Source organism: Heliangelus exortis, chromosome Z (genome assembly GCF_036169615.1).
Source record: "Heliangelus exortis chromosome Z, bHelExo1.hap1, whole genome shotgun sequence".
Lineage (NCBI taxonomy): Eukaryota > Metazoa > Chordata > Aves > Apodiformes > Trochilidae > Heliangelus > Heliangelus exortis.
In genome coordinates this window covers 25,914,317-25,937,805 of record NC_092454.1, presented here as the reverse complement: position 1 = coordinate 25,937,805, position 23,489 = coordinate 25,914,317, and the positions used below count along the sequence as shown (strand labels likewise).

General features: G+C 39.3%; 1 protein-coding gene across 4 annotated transcripts; it reads left to right on the top strand.

The window, feature by feature from the left end:
* Positions 1-1,054: 1,054 nt before the first annotated feature.
* On the top strand, positions 1,055-23,218 carry DCP2 (decapping mRNA 2). 4 transcript variants are annotated; one of them, XM_071731192.1, is made up of 11 exons: positions 1,055-1,576; positions 6,481-6,632; positions 8,207-8,334; positions 8,702-8,800; positions 11,647-11,799; positions 13,386-13,498; positions 13,606-13,713; positions 14,451-14,574; positions 15,139-15,246; positions 16,994-17,045; positions 17,551-23,218. In XM_071731192.1, the coding sequence occupies exons 2-11, from the start codon at positions 6,578-6,580 to the stop codon at positions 17,712-17,714; spliced, it is 1,104 nt and encodes a 367-aa protein (XP_071587293.1). In that variant the 5' UTR covers positions 1,055-1,576; positions 6,481-6,577; the 3' UTR covers positions 17,715-23,218. The 4 variants fall into 4 exon arrangements, with proteins under 4 accessions (XP_071587293.1, XP_071587291.1, XP_071587290.1 ...); XM_071731190.1 differs by lacking the exon at positions 1,055-1,576 and adding an exon at positions 2,504-2,671; XM_071731189.1 differs by lacking the exon at positions 1,055-1,576 and adding an exon at positions 2,943-3,284.
* Positions 23,219-23,489: the final 271 nt, after the last annotated feature.

The window sequence follows — 23,489 nt, the reverse complement described above, 5'->3', positions numbered from 1 at the left end:
GATGTCATTCCTGGCCCTTCGAACAGCCTCATTGCCCCTGCAGCCTGACAACAGGCATTACCAACTTTGCCCTAGATACATCTGTGCATTTGAGTTCCCTGAAGGGGCCTAAGTGTAGATTTCTCTCTGAGGAAATATTATAACCTGCAAGTGTCAGCTTTAACTAAATTTCCTTTGCATGAGCTAAGGGGTGAAAGTGTCTGCTATTTTAGCAAAGAAATTAGAAAACATAAACCAAGAATTTAAGTCAGAAAAAAGAAACCACAATGACACACAATTCCAAATCCCACTTATAAACACATTTTTCCTTCTACTTCTATTCTGGCTAATTTAGATTCTTTCAACATTGTCTCAAAAATGATGTAAGAAGAAATATCCAAATGCACCTCTTTGTGCTCTCCTGTCCTGGGGACCTTGGGAGCACCGTCCCTAGACTTTCTGTATATTCTTCAGTTAGTATATTTCTCATTTATTTTGCAGCATGTTATCCAAGAATGCTTCATAACTTAGGTAACATTTCTGTTACTGTGTTGTTTTTTTTTTTTTTCAGAGGCCATGAATGGGCTAACAGTAGTATAAAAGACACAAGGTGCCAAAGTTAATTTTCTTAAACACATTTTTTTCTCCTTATCAGTTGTAGGTCCATCTCCATCTGCATGAGGTGGGTAAAATACAAACAAGCAAAGAAAGCAAAACAAAAATAAACCAAACCACAAGAACAAAACAAACAACAAACCAAATCCCTACAAGATTAACAAAGAAATAATGTAGCAGAGCACCGAAAAACACTAGCAGACAAAGTACCCCAAGTACTGAAAGGGTGTTTCTCGTTTCTCATGTTTACCCAGTGCTGAAAGGGATGCAGGTCATGCAGTTATTACAGAACCTTGTTTATCTACCCTTTCTAGCAGAAACTGACCTCTCTGGAACCCTAACCAATGGAATTTATCTATTTGCATCCATCTGTCCTTCTGCCTATAATAAATATAATAAACATAATAAATATGTAACATACTTCTGTGTTAAAAGTATTGTTAATGCCTGACTTCCCTTCCTCTGCCAGAGTACTTCTGTAAGACAACACTGATGTGAGTCACCCACCACTTCAAGTATCACAGCAATAAAGTCGGGCAAAAGTCACTGTCCACTCCTGCTGAGTAGAGTTTGCAACAGGGAGGCACCAATACATATGTAAATGCACTGCCTCTAGTAAGATTATGCTCTGAAGTCTTATGATAATGTTCCTTCTATACCTGGTTGAATCCCTTCCCTTGTACTTTTTCAAGGTATTCAGTGTAAATTTACTACCAAACAAGGCACCTTCCAGGTCGTTCTTATCCTCTCTTCTGCGGACTCTGTCATAGCTGCTTTGCTAGTGCTGGTAGCTGAAGTAGAAAACCGTTCACTGCTTTATACATATTTTTTTTTTTCTACCACTTCAGACGCACGTAACTCTACGTGTTGCAGCGAGAGGAGGATGCGGCTGCGGTAGCAGCGCACTCGGTGAAATTGCCGTGGAAGTGCCGCCTGTGAGCGCTTAGGAGCTTCGGCAAGGAAGAGGCAGGGACAAGACACGGTAAGAACCGCTTTAAATATTCACTTTAATTAAAAACCCAGGCAGCTGCAGCTTGTAGCGGCCTGCATGCAGCAGGTGCGGCAGAGCGTCCTCCGCCACGGCAAGGGAGAGCACAGGGATCTCTGCCGGCGGGGCGGGGATGGTTTCCCGGGAATGCCAACCCGCAGGCATTTTTGTTCGGCGCATCCGCCTCTTTCTGCCGCCTTCACTGCAGTTAGGAACGCGCTCTGTACTTGGGCGTTGTGCGAGAGAGGTTTTAAGTATCTCTACGCCCTGTCAAGAGGTTTACCTCACGACTTCAGCCTAAGGCCTTGACGGTAACGGGTTTGAATTAACGGACGCACACTGCTGGGAGATTCGAGTTCCTCTCCACAGCCTGTTAAGCTTAGCGGGCCACTAGGACCCCCCCCCCCACTAAATTTAAAGTGCGGATGAGGCGGGTGAAGCCCAACGGCTCAGCGCGGCTCGGGGTGAAGCTGTAGGGCGAACACAGGGGGCGGCCGGATCGGGCCGAGCCGGGCCGGGCCGGGCCGGGCCTCACCGGGGGCAGCGCCCCCTCTCCCTCCTGCCCGGTCCGGCCCGGCCCGGCCCAGCGGCCACCGCCGCCCGAGGCGGCCGCGAGATTCCCCGCATGACGCTTTGTGACGTGCCGTGACGCCTTGTGACGTGTCGTGACGTCTTGTGACGTACCTTGGACGCGTTGTGACATGTTGTGACGTACCGTGACGCGCCTCCCCGCTTCGGCGGGGGGCCGGCCCCGCGTGCACGCGGCGATGACATCCCAGTCCGTCCTCAGCGCCCATTGGCCGCCTCCCGCCATCACCCGAGCGTTCCGTTCACTCAGCAACTCTCCAGCTGATTGGCTGGCCGCGCACCCGCGCGGGCGGGCCTCGGGGCGGCCGTCGCGAAGTGATTGGCGGAAGGAGCTGCCGCTCCCCACCCGCCCCGCCCCGCTCCCCCCCGGGAGGGCACCAGGGAGCCCCGCCCCCACCGCTCCACACCGGTTTGGGCTCCGTCGCGTCGGGATGAGCCGCGTTTCCCCATGGAAACCAAACGGGCCGAGATCCCCAGCAGCGTCTTGGACGACTTGTGCAGGTAGCCGCGGGGCGGGGATCTTACTGGGCCCGCCTCACCAGACCCGTCCGTCCGGCCTCTCCCCTCTGCTCCACCCCCGCCGGTGGAGGAGTCCCCGTCCCGTGGTGCCGCGGGCCGTCCGCTGCGGGGGGCGGGGGCGGGCGGGGCGGCAGACGTCTTCCCGCCCTCTTTGCCCTGTGCGTGTCCGTGGCTTGCTCCAGTGCTCCGTGGGCTGGAGGAACTTTCAGAGGGACTGGGGTGGTCCGGTCCGGTCCGGCCCGGGGAAAGGGGCGGTGTTGGTAGTTCCGCAGCGGCCGGGAACAGGAAGGAAGGGGCCCCGTGCTCAGTTCCCCGTGCTTGGTATCCCGAGGCGCCGCCCCCCGTAGGAGCCGTCCTGCCGGAGCGGGAGGGCTGTCCGGGCAGCTTTCGGCACCGTGGTCGGAACCTGACGCGGGGTTAGAACAGTCGTCTGAGGGGAAGCCGAAAAGTGGAGACGAAAAGACAAGAACATGGATCACGGGGTTTTGTTACCCCGTGCCCCGTTGAGCTCCTCAACTCCTGCTGCTTGTGTGAGGAAGGTGAGACCGCCCTGGTGCTGCTCGCAGGGGTGTGCGGCGTGTGTTGGGATGAACAGGTATGTTACTAATATTCAGAAGTTTGGCTTCATTTAGAAGAGGTGGCTGGAGGTACCTTCTGCTGATTTATCACTGCTGAAAGAAAATGCTCCAGTGGGACAGAAAAGGAAGAGTCAAATAATACTCTTCATGTAGAAACTGTCCTGCTTGTCCATTCTTTCAGAGTGAAGTGGTTAGCTTTCCTTAGCCTAGAGGCTAAATGTTTGATTATTTTTACAGCATGGATTCTGTTTTTCTGAGGAGAGAGGATGCACCTTCCCCCTTTCTCATCTGAACTTATGATCATCTGTGGCATAGTCCTTTGGAGCTTTTACTTCATATGTGCACAGTTTCTGATGCTCCACACTGGATGTAATATCTAAAATGAAATGATTCTTCTTTCTTACCACCCCAAAAGAACCTCCTCTGAAGAAACTGTGTACAAAAGAACGAGCTCTTTGAGTAGAGGCTGTGGGAAATTTGATTTGTTTATTCTGGAGAAGAGGAGGTGGAAGGGACACTTTATCACCTTCTACAGCTAGCTGAAAGGAGGCTGTAGGGGGAGATGGGTGTTTGCCTTTTCTCTCAAGTAGATAACGATAGGACTGGAGGAAATGGCCTGAAGTTTCACGGGGGGAGGTTTAGACTAGATATGAGGAAGAATTTCTTTTAATGAGAGAGTAGTCAGGCACTGGAACAGGCATCCTAGGGTGGTGGTGCAGTCACCATCCCTGGAGGTATTAAAAACCATGTAGGTGTGGTCCTTCAGGACATGTTCTAGTAGGTATAGTGTTTTTTCCTGAGTTGAGGGTTGGACTTGGTGATCTTGGAGGTTTTTTCCAGCCATGAGAGTTCTGTGATCCTATGAAGAAGGAAACATTACTGGAGTCAGGATAGTCAGTTTACTGGAATTACTGTCTTGGAGTGAATGCAAAAACTTAGAAGTGAGAATACTGCAGGCAGTTAGGACTGCTCCACTCAGTAGCATTTTGTTGTGTGCCTAATTAAAGGATCAGAGTCTGGCCTCTGAAGCATGTTTGTGTTTCCATCCTGTCTCCTTTGGGCTCCCTCCAGAGATAAGACTTGTCTTTTAGATGCCTGCCTATATATAAAGTGGGGTTTAAGACTTCTTTAGAAAATCCAGAGGGGAATCACAGTGCTTACAAAACTGAAATAGCCTGTAAGTGTTACTTCTGTGGGGTGACTGGTAGAAGGGAACATGAGAAATCAGACCATACATTGTTATAGGGTCTGTCCCGTTGTCTTGCTGCCTTCCTCTGAGCTGTTATTATCTTCTGCATTTGATATGGTGTTTTGTCTTACAGTTGTATGAGTGTAGTAATGTGGCTTTAATTAAAAAGAAAAAAGGTTAAGATTGGTAGATCAGGGGCTTGTAGTAATGATCTGTCTTGATCTTTTCCTAATCCCCCTTGTTGACTTTCACTAGTGCTGGCAGGTTAGCCTGGCTTCAAATAAGTTGCCTTGCTTTGACCTGGACAGAAGAATTGAAAGGAGCAGAGGAATCAGGCTTTCCTGTGGGAAAGAGATAAAGGATTCTGGTGTGTTCTGGAGGAGTGATGGGGCCTGATAGATAGGCCCTGGCTCAAGAGAGAAGAGAAACTGTTGACTAAGTGGGAGATCTCTTTTTTGCTCTCCACCCCCCTCTTTCCTTCTTTTTATCTCTCTTTTTCTTTTTTTTTAAATTGTGTCAGCAAATGAAAGTTCAGTACTACAAGATTTACAATTCCAGTAAAACAGGGAAGTTACAGGACCCATGTAAATTCTCTACTGTCTTTTTTATGTGAGTGTAGGAGTATGAGCTGCAAATCTATTTTAAGTGTTAGTGAATTTTAGGAGATGGCAAGCATTGACATTACTCCCACTAAGACAAACAATGAAATAAATACACTAAGCTTTCAAGACATATCTGCCTGGTAGTTTGAGACTATTTTTTTTTTACTGGGCTATGGGGTTTTTTTGTATATTTGAAAACCGAAAAGGTAGCTTAAGGATTAGATGTCAACAAAACAGTGCTATTTGGTTTATGTGTATCTCGAGAGTGCTGGAGTACACCAGACTTGTACACTTTGTGGACAGAAATATTTTCCTTTGTCCTGAAGCAAAAGGCCTTCTGCACTCTGCAGAAGATTCAATTGTTACAAGTTTGTGTGTGCAGGAGCACTTTGTGGCAGCCTGTGTGATTTCCTGTGTCAGTGTCCTCTGTGTGCATCCCTGGGATGCATGCTGGGCTTTGCAAATGGGTTGAATCTGCTAATGGGAAAGAAGGACCCAAGTCCCTCAGCCTGGGCAGACACTCTGGGGCACAGGGCTGGGCTCTAGCAGCCAGGCAGGTGGCAGTCCTGGGCCAGAGTGGCTGGGAGAGGCAGCCACTTTTGACATAATTTAACAATTTATATTTCTCAAACTTTATTTAAAGATGTCTTAAGTGCTTCTGTTTCTGGCAGTGATATTATGGGTTTTTGGAATTTATCTGGTGGTACTCAAGAGTTGAATGTGGAAAACCTTTTTCAAATGGTTTAAGTTCAATGGAGTGGATATCCTTAAATTTCTGAAAAGAAAATTCTGTTGTTCTTACAGTTAAATAAGTAAAGCTGCTGCTTCTTAAGTAAAATAAGCTATTACACAGTGCTACTTTTATTTACATCTCTGGAACTGTATGTTTTTGTTCCTGTATCTGAGCTAATTCATGAAGTAGACTTGAACAATTGTTGTGCATCAGTTGTGCATGTTCTATTTCAGATTGAGAAAATTAATAAAATCATATTGAATTTTAAAATCTTTTAAGTGAACTTACATAGCTGTGTTAAACTTATGTCCAGCAAAACATGCTTTGACATCTTTTATCTGAGTTTGCGAATGTTCTTTACTGGACATGTGAAAATGCTTTAATTAATGTAATATAGCCATCTTATGTAGATGGCTATATTACATAGGGATGATTAAACAGTTAATTTACTTAGTTTATTGTAATTGGCTTCTGTGAAAGAACATAATGATCTATTGTCCTTACTGACTTTAAAAGTTGTGTTTTACTCTGATGTGAAAACCTTAAGGTGTCCAGACAGCCAGGAAGATCTGGTGCTTGCTCTTTGCTAATGGATCAGGAATTCCACTGTTGCAATGCAATTTTTTTGTTGTTGGTTTTATTTAAATTGATAGATTTGGGTAATCTGACTCTTCTTTCTTTCCTCACAGCCGATTTATATTGCACATACCAAGTGAAGAGAGAGACAATGCCATCAGAGTATGTTTTCAGATTGAACTTGCCCATTGGTTTTATTTGGATTTCTACATGCAAAACACATCAGGATTACCTCAGTGTGGGATAAGAGATTTCGCTAAAGCTGATATCCTTTTTATTACTGTGGTTATTTTCTGTTCCAGTGGACAAAGTGCAAACTGAATATTGTTAAGTAAAAGTCATACTTGCAGCAGGAAAATTTCTGTCTGTGTGTCAATGATCAAAGGTTAGTATTGCTTAGTATGTAATTTTGTCAGTTGCTGCCATAATTTTGTGGCATACACAAAATGAGATGTTTCTCAGACTGCTGAAGAACTATGGAAAGCAGGTGCTTTCTAATCTTTGGGGTCTTTTTCTTACAGTTGCACTTTTGCACACTACATGGGTTTCAAAGTTGAGCTCCTCAGAGTGTTTTGTCTCCTTAATTTTATCCCTTTCCGAGTAAATAGTGATGTAAATCTTAACGTAGCTGAAGGTTTTATGTGTTCTCCTATGTATGTGGTGACAGTTGCTCCTAGAAACACTTAGTTTTGTAGGGGAGAGGGTAGCTTTCTACTGAATTCATAGGGTTGGCCTCTGCTGTTTCCATTGCTTACAGGGGCCCCTGGTGCATGCACTATCTCGTCCTTACTGGAGAAACACTCATGGCTTTCATCCAGCAAGTGTTTCAGTTTTAAGTGGTCCCCATATGTGCTTGATGTGGGATTATATTATTGCTTCTAACATTCATGATAATGTTATCTGTGGTTTTGCTACTCAAAATACTTCTCTGTTACTTTGATAACACTACAGCTTTTATTTTAACAATGAACTGTGAATACATGATAGTTTTCTGTTACTTGGTATTATGCGAGGTTAATTAATTTATTTTGGGTATGCTTTGAATTAATAATTTGGACCAGTAGAATTCTTTTAGTGGTAGGCAGTGCAGGAAAAATACAATGTTCATCATCAAATTTGTCCCTGTCCAGCTGATGTTTGCCAGAAATATTAGTTCTGCTGCAGTGTTGTAAGTACTTTGCTATGCAATGTTTTTTATTTTTTGTAAAATTTTATGTGTAATATATAATAATACTTTTAATAAGGACTTGCAGATTTGTTTCAAAGTTTTAGTTATAAAAGTTGTTCATGTCTTCTGTGCATGCTGACTGTTGATAAAATGCACTAGGATTTACAATCTGTAACTTCATGCCATTAAAAATAATTTTTCTCCGTAGATAATACTTGAAAACAGAATCTGTATCGAAGCCTAACAACAGACTGGGAAAAATTATCTCCACTTACTTCAAGCAGGAGATGAAACTGTAGTTTTGTCTGTCTCTCTCACTTCGAAATGAAAACAAAAATATTTTAGAATTCAAAAGAACTGTTATGTGGATAGTTTTTCTACAAAATTAAGGGGGAACTTCTCTCAAACAAGTGGTTTTAAACTTGTCTTTTTTCTTCTGTTTCCATCTGTCTTTTAAATTGCCTTGTATTAGAATGACTAAATTGCATGACAATTTACAACCTATAACGTGTGGTCATGGATTATTCGTAGTCTTTTTTACTTCCAGGAGACTGTATCTTGCAAGCATTTAGGGGAGTGAGGGTGGTTGTTGTATATGTTGAATGTGTATCTTTTTAATGTCTGCCTATATTTGGAAATGGATGCTTATCTTCCTTAATGTGCAGCTTTACTCTTCCATCACTGCCCTTTTTTACTGCCTCAAGGTGGAGATGTACAAAAAGTTTTAGAGGAGTGGAAAGAATACAAAATGGGAGTGCCAACCTATGGTGCAATTATTCTTGATGAGACACTTGAAAATGTGAGTATGGAAATAATTGTGACAGGTTAAAGTAAAGGATGGCATATGCTAAGTATATTATTTTTGTTGTTTACATTTTTCATCTGGAGGAAAAAGAAAGCTGCTGAATATTCTTGAAGACCTGACAGTTACTAGACACTGAGTGTATACAGAAATATAAAATGGGAGGCAGCAAACAGTTCCATTTGCTTCCCTACTCAGTTGGGTTTTTTTGTTTGGTTTTTTTTTTTATTCTGAGTTGTATGATACCATAAGAAATTATGTAGTTTTTGCTAGAAAACCTAACGGGACAGTGAGGGGAAGTCATCTAAGAGAAATGACTCATAATGGAGTGTGGTTTATGGTTGCCTTCTCTTGTATTTTGCAGGTTCTCTTGGTTCAGGGCTATTTAGCAAAGTCTGGCTGGGGATTTCCAAAAGGGAAAGTAAATAAAGAAGAGGCTCCCCATGACTGTGCTGCTAGAGAGGTGAGTTATAAATTATTTTCTTAAATTTAAGTTAAAGAAATCAAGTTTTGCTGAGAGCAGGATATATGCATTAGATGAAAAGACAGCTTATTGACTTTGGTAACTACTGAAATCAGATGAACTATCTATTTTTGCAGGCGTCTTCTGCTATAGCTTTTAGTGTTTTTCTGAATTCCAGAGTGATAATCAAGGGTGTGATTATATAATTTAAAATCAATGTTCAATGTCTTTGTTTTTCACTTCCTTGCAAAGTTAAGTGAGTACTGGTTTTAGTTCTCTGCTGAACTCTCATTTTACTTTTAAGTATTGCTTTTGGTGCTGAAGGAATGTTATGTTTTTCATGGCATTTGAAATACTTGTTTCAAGGGCCACCATAATTGTAAAAATGTAGGAGACTGAGAATTCAGCATTATGTTCACTGGACTATGTAAATAGGCTAAAGAGTTGACTTGGAAATTGTAGAGGATTATGTAAAGATTGTGAAGAACTGTACTCTGTTTTTCAATGATGCAGGAAGATGGATCAACGTATATGGCAAGTAAAATCTGAAATCTGTGGGATTTGTTGCTGCTGGAGACCTAGATATTTTAGAAGTACCCAGTAAAAGAATGTCATTGGTATAAACTCAAGGTTCATGTAACATAACACATCTAGAATTTTTTAAAGGTAAAATTAAGATGAGGGAAACAAGTAACGTGTTAGTTTTCTTCACAGTTGGACTGAATCTGTATCTGATAAATCATGGTTGGTTTGGTTTTTTTTTAAATATACTTTTCAAATATACATAAATGAAAAACCTCCATATTTCTGATTCCCTAGTGATGCTTTCCATACCGTTCATATTAATACAGACTTGGAAAAGCAAAATAAGGTGCTGGATCTTACCATTGCACTGTTATGTGATGGATATGCATGAAATACACTTTTGTGTTAGAAGTTACTAATCTTGTAGTGCAGAACATTATGTATGTAATATCAAATGGCTTGCCAAAGAGTGAAACAAACACCTGAGCTACAGGTTCAGTGGGCTGTTACTGCAGAACTCAAGGGCTGGGGAAGGATGAACAGAAACTTAATAAAGTTAACCTGCTTATTCAATGCATTTTTCATTCCTGCAATGGTTGGTCTAAGGGGCTGAACCTTAGGGTTGAGACCACGATCAGAATGTATATACCACAACACAGTGGACAGCACAGACTAGGTATAACTGCTTCAGGAAAGAATGGTGTGAAGAGTGCTTTCCTATACTGCAAGGTGTGCTAGCAAAAGCATTGCAGTGGACAGCACATTTATAAAATATGTGTCTTTTGATGGTGTTTTTTATTTGGAGAGTTGATTTAGATTACACTGGTGAACAACATTGTGCTATGATTTTTTTTTTCCATCAAGGCAGGTTGCCATTGTGGATAAACTGGCATATTGTTGAAGGCTTACATATGGCAAGGAACTGGGATATCTGTTAATACCTGTGCATAACTCTTACAACTTCATCTGTATATAGTCTGGTTGAAGAGGTCTTCACTGAGTGATGCCTATGCAGTTCAATAACTTTTCAGTAGCTAATGAGGGTGAAACTATAGTATGTGTCTGATTCTCTTAGTAAAAGAATTTCTGCAATGAGTTCATATAAATCACCTAGAAACATAATTTAGGAAGGTAAAAATTGAGTGTCAGTAGCAAGATTTTGATTTGTATTGTTTTTCCCAAACTACACTTTTCTGTCCTTAACATAGTTAGGTGGGCAGATGGCCTGCTTTTTATTTTTATATGAGGGGTTGTATGTGCTAACTTGAATATTATCAATTATTTCCTTCTGGTTTTAATTTTTGTGCTTAACTTCCGCTGCATTTTCAAAAATGGAATCTAAAACCATTTTGCTGTTACCAGTGCATACGTTAGTATTTCGTATAACATATCTTGAGTATTTCCTTAATAATGAGCTATTATTATTTCATGTGCAGTTGTTTCTTCTATTTCTATACACCCCCACAGGAGATGGGTGTTGAGAAGAGATTCTACGCTCTTGTTAATTTTCACTGTGGTCTTTAAAAAAATTAACTGAGGACTTCTGCCTTTGAATTACTGGCTTAATAGCTTGGGGCTAGTATCCGTTTTTATGAGTGATTGTTCACATGCATGTTCCATTGTCTGGGCAGAAATATTTTGCATGGTGGTATCAATCCTGCATGTTTTCTAAGTATTTGTATTTCCTGTGGAAATTTTGAGCATTTCTAGCAATCTCTTGCAGGTATAATGATCATATGTTTTTTCTCTGAAGTGGCTGATAAAGCAGTTTTAAGTTTGTCAGTGTGAATGTGCAGTTTGAATTTTGTAGTAAAAGTTTTGCTACCCCTATTGCTGGTACCCCAGTGCTGTAAGTGTAAAAATAATTATATGTATGGGTGTTAGAAGGTTTATGAGTAGAAGGATTGTCAAAAGAGAAGAAGAAAAACGGAGGTGGAAGTACACTTTGCTAGAATCTGAAGATGTCTTTACCCCCTATATAGTAGATTTTGCTGTGGAAAAGATTTCCATGCACCCATCAGTGTGAATGAACAGCTAGAGATTCTCCATCTGTATTACTAAATTGCTACATGAAGGTGTAATAAAATTGCTTCAACTTTTATTGCATGTGTATGTCTATTTTAGAGATATGTAAAGTACATAGGATCTTAAATACTTCTTCTATTATTGAGCATGTGTCTATATATAAAGGCTTATTTTTCCCAGCAGCGGTCTGTTTTCATGGATAGATCTGAAAAAATTGTCATTCCTTCCCTGGTGATGGTAGGTTCTCAAAGTCTAAATCTGAATACACACACAGATTTCATCTGTATGTTTCTCAGGTGTTTGAAGAAACTGGGTTTGACATAAAAGATTTTATATGCAAAGAAGAATACATTGAGCTGCGGATTAATGATCAGTTAGCACGGCTGTACATCATTCCAGGAGTTCCCAGGGACACAAAATTCAACCCCAAAACTAGAAGGGAAATTCGGGTATGTGTTATCTTGTTTGAATCTGAAGGAACTTTGCTGTAGAGGGTGATTTTTTAATTTTTTTTTTTAAGCTAATTCTGTAAAATTATGAAACTGCCAAGCATGGTAGATATGTCACAATACTAGGTACAAATGGCATCTCTACACAGTGGGGTTTTGTCAACTTCTTGCAACTCTACTTCAGAGACATTCTTGACAATCTGATGTCTCCATCATTAAAACAACATGGTAGTGTGCTGTCACACTATAGTTCTCCTTGTCTTGGAGATGATGTGTTAGTACTTTCATCTTATTCCTAGTTATAGAGGCATATATAACCACATATTTTTCTGAAGATGTGATTATTAATTGGTGGTATACAAAAGCCTATGTATCAGAAGGAGAAACTAACGATTTTTTCTCTCTTTCATGGCTAATACCACCCAGACAAAGAGAGCAGTTTATTTTAAGGAGTATGTTGGGAAGGGGATGCAAAATGGGAACTGCTTTGGTTTTTGTACCATTAGCATTTAAAAGGTGGTACACTTGCTGGAAATTTTGTTCCTGGTATCCATAACTCTTTGAAGTCTGCATATCTTGTATTGCAGTTCAGTTTAAAACAGCTAGCCCCATATTTTAATGCAGGTGGTACCACTTATACAGGGCATTTGGCTTTCTGAATAGAAAAAGGTACAAGTAGTTAACTCGACAGGAATCTCTTGATTTCTTGCATTAGAGACCTGTTTTTCAAAATATGAAGTAAAATAAGATGAACTTTGAGGGTTTTTTTAAATGTAAGTAACTCCCCATTGTATAACAGTGACCATCTGTGTGGGTGTGATGAAGAGTTCTTTTCAATGACAAATGTCTGTCTCCCTGCTGAAGCACAGTCTTCTGGTCTAATACAACTGGGCATGCCATTTTTGTATTCCCTGTAGAATTATGTTGAAAACCTGTTTAGTTCTTATCTTCTTTATGTAGTATGCATTTTACCCAGGATCTGATGTTTTTTGGCTATGTTCTGCAGCAGAAAAGCTCATGTGGCTTCTTCTACACTGTATATTCAGAATTCCTGATTTTGTTCCCCGCTCTGCAAAGTATACAGTTTTAATAATTAAAACTATGTATAAAATCCTTTACCCATGTCTTTTTTATAACAAAACCTGAAACTTACTCTGCGAAGTAAATCCCCTTTTATTCTGTTAAGTTTTGAACTAATATTGGTGGTCTAATTTTAAGTTAAAATTGTAAGAATAGTAGTGGCTTTGAAAGTTATTTAAAAGCTCTACCTTTATTTATGCATTCAGTAAGAAGTGTTTTTGGTTGTTTTTTTAAATCCTTTTTTAGAAGCATTAATTGCTGGACAGTACTTTTCATATTTTAGGTGCAGTGTCTTGCAAGGAGTATGTGCTCTACCATTTCTCACTCTAGTGAGAATGAACCCAATTGTTTATTAGGATTTTGTGAAAAACCCTGTTACGGTTTGCTAATAAAAGTCTTCCACTGTGATTTTTTTAAATTAAGGGAAATAATTGTAGTTGATACACACCAGCAACATTTTAAGGCTACAGTCGTGGATATGCTGATTTTTTGTCTTGTTTTTCCAGAATATTGAGTGGTTTTCCATTGACAAATTACCATGCCACAGAAATGACATGACCCCAAAGTCCAAGCTGGGTTTGGCACCTAACAAATTTTTTATGGCAATACCCTTCATCAGGTACGTTTGAGATGAAGCAAATGCTAGGCCAGTGCTTTTGGGCAGTGTTAAATGTCTTTGGATTTGTTTTAGTAAGTAGATCTTGTTGCACTTCTCTTTGCTTACAGGCCATTGAGGGAATGGATTTCCCGAAGAAATGGAGAGTCTTCCGATAGCGACAATGGATTTTCATCTGCAGGGAGCACACCCTCTAAGCCCTACTTGGAAAAACCTAGGTAAGAACCAGGTCAGTTTAACACTTCTATATCTGTTCTATGAAACACTGGTCATATAAAGCTGGTTGTCATTTCTTTCTTGAGATATTTGTGTGCTGGCAGTAGAATAGGTTAATAAAAAAATAAATTGCAAGCGTATCTCATGGGACTGTAAATAGGATGAGAAGTTAGTTAATGACATGATACACTGGGTTTTTTTGTAAATGCTCACATGCCAGAACTGAGATTTTTTGAGTCCTGTCTATGGGGAGTCTTGAAAAACAGAAGCTAAAACAAGTGGGTAAGTTTCAGTGCTTCAAGTTCAATGCTTTTGGAGCTTCCACAGAGGAAAAAAATAACTCTTTGGAGTAGGACTGTTAAGCACTGTCAGAAGTAACTAGCTAACTAAAGCCTGTGTGGGTCAGTAGGGAAACAGGTGCTGCTGGCTTTTGACTCAGTTAAGCAGACTTTAAAAGCTGCAGTCCCAATGAGAAGTCTGTGCTCCAGTAATTCGAGTAAGGTCAGCACCAACACTGACAACAACATGAAAAATGCTAACATGGGCCTATCCTGCTGACTGTGCAGAACACAGGCAAAATAAAGTTGTGTGAGTGCAGTGAGCATTGTTAGTTTCCCCACTAAGCTACTTTACCTTGTCTCCCAGGTTCTCAAAAAGCAGAAAATTCTTTTGTACTTCTGTTCTACTATCAATAGGTTTGAAGTTGTGTTGTAAACTCTTGTTTGTTTTCCTGTACTAGAGCCAAACTTCGCAGCAGTCAGCAGGTGTTTATAGATGGCTTTTCAGGAGAGCAGTGCATGAAGCAAAAACAGCCACAGAAGCCACTCAGCCATACTGAAATGTCTGAAATTTTAAAAATAAAGGTAAGTTATTTCTTGGGCAAACATATGCATCTGGGCAATTTATAACAGATGTCTTTGTTGATAGGGTTTTTTTCTGAAATGAAAGTACCAAATTTTATCACCATAGCATGCAAAACTAAAAACATGAGAAGGAAAAAAAAGATCTTGGATGCTCAAACTTACCTGGCATTAGGCATGGTGGGTATCGTGCGGTAGCTGTGTTGTTTCAGGTGTAGATAGCAAGTACTACTCAAAATTTTGGCGTTGTTTTTACCATTCTGAAGTATTTTGGATACCACTAGTATGTGTGGATCATTGTATGGGAATTCACTGAACTGAATTTATTGTGTAACTGAGTGTTGGTATTAGTTGCAAGACAGATCTAGTAACCGCTGATGTCTCTTTTTAACTACAGTGTCTGTTTGGTTAATACCAGTGTCCTTCAGTTTGTCTACAAAAGATACTCTTTACATGTTCTGAGGCTATTTGGAGGAAGGGTTTAGGTAATTAGTAGGAAGTGTCAGTGCAGTGATGTTCAGTGCAGCCATTTAAACTCTTCTCTTTACATTCTGGATTTAATGGCAGAGTCAGAGCTTGAAGAACAATGGCAAAAAGCAATATCAAGACACTTCCAGCCAAAAGAAGCGAACAAATGGAGTCCACAGCCAACCAGTTAAGCAAAACCATACCTTGGTAAGAAACGTGCAGTGGCTGTCTTACTAACAGGCTCCAATAATGCTTCATGACTGCCCAGGCCAGTGTCAAGCTGAAAGAAAGTACAGTGTGTATCTATCAAAAGTATGTTTGATCAGAATATTTGGTGTGTATGTGTAAAAGTACGACATTTTTTTACCTTGTATACTTCTCTATAGATGTACATGCATACTAAACATCAAAGTTTGCATTTTGGAAGGAAGTATTATTTTAGCAGTTGAAAATTTGTTAGCTGTTTCAGTAGATAATCCTGCAGCTTTCTGGGTTCTTGTCAAGTAATAGCCTATGTAGTGTACTGTATTACTGCAATGACTACATGACTTATTTATTAATGTATGATATGTTATTGTAAGCATGGAGTTTTGCTATGCAACAATTAGAAAAAAAGTGGTAAAGCATGTGCTGCTTATTATTTCCCTTCTTTCTAGCAAAAATATTGAGAGGGAGCCTTGACTTCAATGCCAGAGTCTCGTATAGTTTTTTTTAAACATACAGTGGAAATGCATCAGTTTCTAAATTCCATGATGACATTCTTAGTTTTATTGCCTTTCCCTTCCAACTGTCTTTGTCCCCACAGTTCTGATGGATGGGAGAAGGCTCACTGAGATAGCTCTCTTAATTTAATATGTCTTTTATTTCCTCCCTGCTCTGCACCCCAACTGTTTTTTATTGGTCTCCAACTCTGCTTGGTTGGCTCTTGTGGAACAGCAAGCCCCAGTTCTCTCTGCAGCTAAGCTGGCTTGTGTAGGCTTTAGTTTTTCTTGATTACTGGCTGCAAGCTAGATTCTTGAAATTCTGGCTTGTGATTATTATCTTCTTTCTGTTTTTCATGTAAAAGTCCAAAAGCCTTAAACTCTCATCTTCTAAAATCCTCACTGTAGCAAGAAATGGTTAGCTGTGTTTGAGTCTGAGAGTAGAAGAATGAGAAGTCAAAGAACTGGTAGCCCAGGAATCTGCTCCTATAGGAAAAAGCTACAGTTACCATTACCTACAGTAATCTGTAGGATCTTCATGGAAACAAATGGAAATGTTAATACTCTAAATTTACTTTGTAGGTTGTTTACAGACTATAGTAAATACTTCTGTGGTGTTTCATTTACATTTGGTCAGTCTTTTGATGCTTAGGTCATAATTTTAATTATAATAGATTTTTAATCATAATAGAATTTGATAGTCAGGGAACTCCTAATTCACACAGAGTGCAAAAGGCCATACTTTTCTCTGTATTTATATACTTACAGCAGCATACATGAGGCTAAAAATTAACTCCTTGCTGGAGAATTCTATTTTTGTGTCTCTAATGCATGTTAATTTAATTGGCAGTAGCAGCATGTTTGCAAACATATTCCCCTTGATTTTTAGGACAAGTTGACTGAAGAATGGGCTTATGCATGTTTAACTTTGATTCCACACCATCATACGCAACACCTTTCCAGCTTAAAACATTTAGAAAACACTCAATTTTTTTCCCTAAAAGCTTTCATTTTAAAAATTTCTTCTTGGCTGTTAAAGGTTTGCATGCTTGTGTTGTTGAAGCGACATTACTAGATAAAGTAACCTGACATAATTCATGCTGAGTTGTAAGTAAAATAATTCACGTTATCAGGAGGTGTGACACAGGAAGTATAACCAGCAGGCATTTTAGCTGATGCTTAAGCTATATGTCTAAGAAATACATGGCCTTTTTCTTATGAAGTGTGTAACGTATTGTCTTTCTCTTAACCAGAAATGTGAAAGAAGGCTTAATCCAAGAAGACTTCAAGATAACTTTGAAGCAGGCAAGTGCAGTCTGAATTTTCACCCATAGTCATTCATTACAGGTTGAAAGCACTTGAGCAATGGTGGTTGAGGGTTTTTCCTTGTACACTAAATGTTCTAAAGCTGTACCTTAGCCATAAAACTAAGGCAGTTTGAGTCCCTCTTTTTATAATTTGGTTTCACTTCCTGTGCTGCTTCATGTTGGTTTTACAGTTCTTCTCATTAATAAGATTGTCAGATTATAGTAGTCCTAAGTCCTGAGTAGGTGGCTGACTCAAAACTAACTGAAAGCTGGTTTAGGAAAAAGAACCATACAAGGTTGCCATGACTTTCAAGGTATGCTCTAGCCACTGGATGACTTGGAAGTGTAGTTGTTTTAGTAACCTTCTGTTTATGGCCAGACATTCAGTTTTTGTCATTAATATTAATTGATCATACCTTTGAGTTACAGTTTTGTATTGCTATTGATAGTCCTATAGATAATCATGTTTAAATTTTTTTTCATGCTTTTTTCTCTTTAAGCAGATGCAGCATATGAGATGTGTTGCTCCAGTGACGACCCACTGCCAGAACACATAGAGGGGCATTCTGTGGCATGCAATGGGCATTACAAATTTGCTTTCTCATCAAGAGCTTTCTTGAGTTTCAAGTTTGACCATGATGCCATAATGAAAAATTTTGACCTCTGACAGCAGACTTACTTGGAACAAAAGTCAGACTTGTGTGTTGCAATTGAGGTTTTTTTTATCCAGCCTTACTCTTTCTCAGGAGTTTTGTTTTTTGGTTTGTTTGGTTTTTTTTCTTTTTAAATGCAATGCAGGGACTGACTGGAAGGGTTTATGCTCCTTGCAGTATGGGAGTGGCATGTCAAATGTTGCACTTTAAATGCAGTATAGTCTTTGTCCACAAAAGTACTTTTCCAGTGTTCAGTTCACTTGTTCCTAGCTGCGCATTAGAGGGCATTCTTTGTGTTGTTTTTTTTCTTGTTGTTTTTTGTTTTGGTTTGTTTGTTTTGTATTTTTAACTTGCTGTGTATTTTATAGAATGTCATTGACTTTTTGAACTGTTGGAGAGTTTTTTAGGTAGCTAAATTTTAACTCCTCTGATATAAATTATTGGACTTGTTAGCCATTATCTTATAGTACATTGCAATATCAGTGGCAATGAAACTGACTCTCAGAGGACTCCACCGTCCTAGTTATTTTGAAACCAAGTTGCACATTTCAAACCTAGCCTCAGTCTGTCATCCTTCTGCTGTCCTGGTTGCTTGCCCAGAATACCTATCTTCCTTCACACTTCTGGTTTCTGTTGGCTGGTGATCAGTAGTAGTACTTGGAGTCAAATCTATACCTCTTTGCCTCTGTCTTCAGAAAGGATACACAAACTGGGTAGGAATTAGCCATTCAAGGTGTTTAGCTTCAACTCTTAACACACTGTCCCCATCCGGGTAAGAAGAAGTTGAAAAGTTTTGTGTTATCCCAGTTGCAGCTGCTTTCAAAAAAGAAGAGTTTGAACTTAGTGAGAGGTCACTTGTGTAGAATTTATCCTGAATGTAAATAAACCTTTGTAGATCTTGCTGAGGAGGAAGGCAGGTGGATGGATAATAGAATCGTGTGACACTCAGTGGCATAAGCAAACTTGCAATAACTATTCTAAGAGTGTCCAGTACTGTCTTCTGTGCTGTTGTCCTCAGATCTTGTGTGGTGTATGCTCTGTATATATCCAGTAGTACTGAATTGCACTTGCAGTTAGCATTTAAATGAGGTAGCCTTGGTTATTTTCAGCTATGCTTTCTTAGTAAAAATATCAAAGATGGGGAGTGGGGGGAGAGAAACAAACACCAAGAGTTGCAATGACAAACGGTTAAATCACCTTCATGATTCAGGTAAAGGGGTTTTGAACACGTGCTTCCCATTTCAGAAAAGTACACTGAAATAATTTGCACAGCAACTTGTGGTAGCAAGCTTGTTGTCCCAGACTTAGAAGTGGACTTTTCTGTTAAAAAAAGGTAACTTCCTAGGCTGAATGAACTATGCCCTTTTCATATGAGCGTATATGCTCAGGCACTGAGTCTTCATGCAACTTTTGTCATCCAAAACTAAAATCCTAGTCTTCCTTCAACAGCCCTACTTCATCAGCCCTACCTGATCTGTTACCCACTGCTTTTCCTCAGAATTAGCCTTAGAATTATCTGTTGTTTTTTTTTACCTGCCTGGCACCAGGTAATCTGGGACTCTAATGCTGTAATACTCCTGGTCATGGAAATGCAGGATTTCTTTATCAGTCAACAGGCAAAATAGACTGCAGTGTTCCCTCCTGTAGGAGGATGAGTCCTGAGGGCCTTGTCTTTCAAAACCAAATCATGAAATAGTTCAGTCTAGCTTTGTCCCTGTTTTGTTGTTTGTTAGGTGTTTTGGTTTTTTTCTTTTTAAAAAAAAAAAAAAGCAAAAAAAAAAAAAAGCAAAAAAAAAGAAGCTATCCAAAGACTGCTCAAAGCAGTAAATGGCGAAGAGCAGTAATTGAGAAGGTGTTATAATGCTGGAGAATGTTGTTATTCAGCTTCAGGTGAAAACTTTTCTTTAGTTCTTTAGTGCAAGTAGGCGATTTCCCAGCAAAAGTGCCTTTACTCACAGTGAGGCAGAAATTTGTGTTCATACCCTGAGGCTGCTACTGCTTCTGGAGTTCACAAAACTCTCTTAAAGAATGATTAAATATCAGGCTGTGGAAATCTTTCTCTGAAGAGTTAAGTTTTATTTCATCTATTGCTCTGAGACATGAGGGGGTTGCTGATGGAAGAGTGAACCTGGAGCTTCTGTCAGCTGTTGGTGAAGAAGTCATGTCCCAGACAAAGAAAATTTGTAGAGTGAAGCAAGTGTATCCTATGAATAGGATATGCTGGCTGCCCTGTGTAGTCCCTCAGTCAATTTTTTTTCTTAGTGAAAGGCTGTTTGAGTGTAAGAGAAATTGGTTGCTTTATTAAGCAACCCAAATTGGGGCTTACACGTATATGATGATTTTAGTAAATCTAGCCTTAATGTGAGTTGCAAAGAAATGTGATAAATATGCAATAACTTCTTTGTACAAGGGTACTGTTTTGTAGTAGCATTGCTTCCTGCTTTCTCAGTAAAGTTTCTAAAACGATCTAAGTGTGGTGGCATGTGATCTACCTTATGGCTTCCATCATGCCCTGCACTGTGAACATTTTGAATTGCTTACTATTGATCATGGGTTTTTTTCACCATACTTTTATAATTAAGTATATTTTGAAGTTTAGAAGTACTGTTTACGTTATCTTCTGTAAACCAGTGAAGAAATAACAAGCGATAATTTAGTTTAATGAGTTCTTAATTTAAGGGAGCTAGACACACAGAAACAAGTAACTGCATGTTAGACATGAGCTGTTGTAAAGATACTTGAAAAACAAATATTACTCAGTTTGAGAATGCCTACCTGCAAGGGGTTATGCAGGTTATGAACAGTCATTCGGTGTTCTTGAAATTAAAGAACTTACAGAATAAAGAAATGTTTAACAAAAATGTTAAACAAATGTGTGAATGCTGGGAGTCTAATACTAGTTTGCAGTTTTCAGTACTCCATAAACTCCCTGCTTCAGTGTGAGGTGTTCAGCATCTCTCCTTTGTCTCCTTTCTCCTCTAAACTTTTAACTCAGACTGGAGTGATTTGCCTAATTGAATAAGTTATATTCTGTGCTGAAATGCTATTAACTTCAACTTCTTGATGTACATGCATACTTCTGAAAGTAGTTGTGCCATGTAAGTCTTGAAGTAGTACTGGGAAGAGGGGAAATAGCTTTATTTATTGAACAATCAAGGTATTTTTTAACACAATGTAAATTCTTCAGACCAACTTGCATAGATGGTTTCTAATAAAATTCTGAGCCTAGTTCTTCTGTGCTGTGCTCCAACCATCCTGATTTAATTTGGTGATTGGTGAACAGAACTTGCAATATTTACCTTCACCTGTCTGGGTATTATAAATGTAATTTCTTTTTAAAGACAAGGCAGGCTTTGGGACTGACTATTCCTAACAGACTTGCTCTCAGATTGTTATTTCAGGTAAATTTTTTCCCCCAACTTTTACTTACTGTAGTAGAGTTGCTTTTGTTGTTTTGCAGTGTGTAGCCACACTCATTCTGGTGTGAAGAGCAAGAGTCTACATTAAAAATCCAAGCTCTAACATCCTATGGTGCAAGATGGCCCTGTTCTTCCATGGGTGACTGGTTGCCCAGTTGTTGGGTCAGTGGGCTGTTTAATCCTAAACTTCCCATTTTTTATATATTCTGAGCATCAAGAGATTTTTTTAGAGGTAAAGTAAGGTGCCTTCATCTTTTAAACTAGGAGGTTATAGTTCGAATGTGTTTGGAAGCTCAAAATTATTTTGAACTGGTAAAGCAGCGTCTCCTGTGATTTAAAATCCATTTATTTACAGAAATTAAGTCTTGCGTTGTAAATATTAAATAATCTGGTGCTTACACATGACTTCATAATTTCGGATTTTTTTTGTTACTACAGTATTTCAGCTTTTGAAGCAACCAAAATTATTCAAGATATGGTAGATTTCTACAAACAAACTGAAGGTGCTTTTACAGTAAAGTAGGCTTGGAAAAGTAACTACTCTTGCAAAACAAATTTTTGTTCTTATGCAGCTGTAGCAATAGTGTAGTTCAAGAATAAAAGTAGGCATAAATGCTAGTATTTGCACTGTTCCTAACTCTGTACATAAGCACTGGCAGATGCAGTGGGATTTGTGCCTTGTGTGCATTTCACTGAAGTAGATTCTGAATTTACAAGGAAGACAGTATATGTAGCAAGTAAATTGGCCATATTCAAGATCATACACGGGGAAGTGTTCTGGATTAGTAGTAATACACTGAAATCAAATGTTTGGGTTTTAACTTGTCTTTTCATGAAAATACTAGGTTAAGCTAGGGTTGACTTATATAGATTCAGCTCTACAGAAACCCTTGTAGTTGTTCTCAGCTCTGTGATAATTCTAGGAATGAATCTAAGTGTTTTCAGTTTATCCTTCAATATTTGTGGGAGAAAAAAGAAAACTTGTTTTGGGGTCATTAACAAAATTTCACAGGGTACAGCATATTAAAATTTGAATAGGTCCATGTTGAAATTTACTGAAAAAAAGCTCAGTATTTTGTCACTGTTAAGCATTTGTATTGATCAGAAAAACTAGCGTCTAGTTTCCATTTTGGGTTATGGTTCATTGCCTTTACAGCTCGTGAAGCATTAATAATTCTAAAACGAGGCATTTGTAGTTTAAGAATATCGATCCTGTAAACTCAGTTGTCTACAACATGCTTCCCACTGTGAGGATAAAAAGTACTTTGCAAATTTTTTAAAGCATGTTTGAGCAAAATTACTGAACTAAGGAGATAATCCATTTGTATCTTACTGCTTTGGTACATTCTGTTATGCAGAAAAAGTATGCAAAACTGCTTGGTTTAAGAATTCTCAGCAAATACTTCTCAAGTCCACAGTTACGACAGGATCCTTAAGTAACTTTACTATTGTCTGCATGGCACTGCAGTACATGCAAGCTGTACTTCAGCCCTCAAGAGCCATTTAGCTGGGTTTGCAAGACACTTTAACATTGAAAAGCAAAACGGTCTCCACAAGAAGTGGGGTCTTGTTCACTAATTTTGGCATAATGCTAGATTGCCATGCATGTTCTGGGATCCAGGTTTGCTCAGGTATTGCTGCCCAAAGGTAATGGGTTTCTGTGCAGCACTGCATGCCTTGCAGAAAATAGGGAGCCAGTGTTTTATTATATGGCTCATGCATGAAGAGTAATGTCTTCCTCCTCTTTGTTTAAAGCTCAAGAGCTTGATCTGTTTTCCTCACTGGTATGTAAGTGGCATATCAGTGCTAATTAAGTAGAAATTATGTACAGCAAATAGGGTTAAAACATGTAAAGACAGATTTTTATATTTTTTTCAATTTCCATTTATTATCTTGAAGAAAAGTTTGCATTAGTAAGCTCTTCAGTTTTAGTAAATAAAATCTGTAACTACCTGTAACATCTGTTGTACTGATGATTGTAATTTTTTGTTCACTGATTCAGAAACTGAAGCACACTATTCAAGAGGCTATGACTGAACTGACATTTTCTTCTATACTGTAATTTTTCTCTGTAAAATTAAATTACTTTATGCATAAAACTCACTGAAGTAAGGAGTATGAATGTAAGCATTGCTGATCGGTGTGAAAAATGCCTGAACTGCTGTTCCTTGCAGCACTGTAGAATGTTGCCTTAAGCCAGTCAGCAGCACTGATGATTATTTTTTTAAAGTTGGTTGTAAAGGTGGACAAGAAGCTCACTGTAAACACAATGGAAAGCAAAAAACCCAACCAACCAAACAAAAAAACAAAAACAAAACAAAAAAAACCACACAAAAAGAAAACCCCAAACAAAAACTACATGTACTGGAG

Excerpts from the sequence above, each read along its gene's own strand:
- DCP2 (XM_071731189.1), top strand. The coding sequence starts at position 3,160 with ATGGATCACGGGGTTTTGTTACCCCGTGCCCCGTTGAGCTCCTCAACT. Across the intron at positions 3,285-6,480 it reads GCGTGTGTTGGGATGAACAG|CCGATTTATATTGCACATAC; the intron begins GTATGTTACTAA and ends CTTTCCTCACAG. Across the intron at positions 11,800-13,385 it reads AAACTAGAAGGGAAATTCGG|AATATTGAGTGGTTTTCCAT; the intron begins GTATGTGTTATC and ends TTGTTTTTCCAG.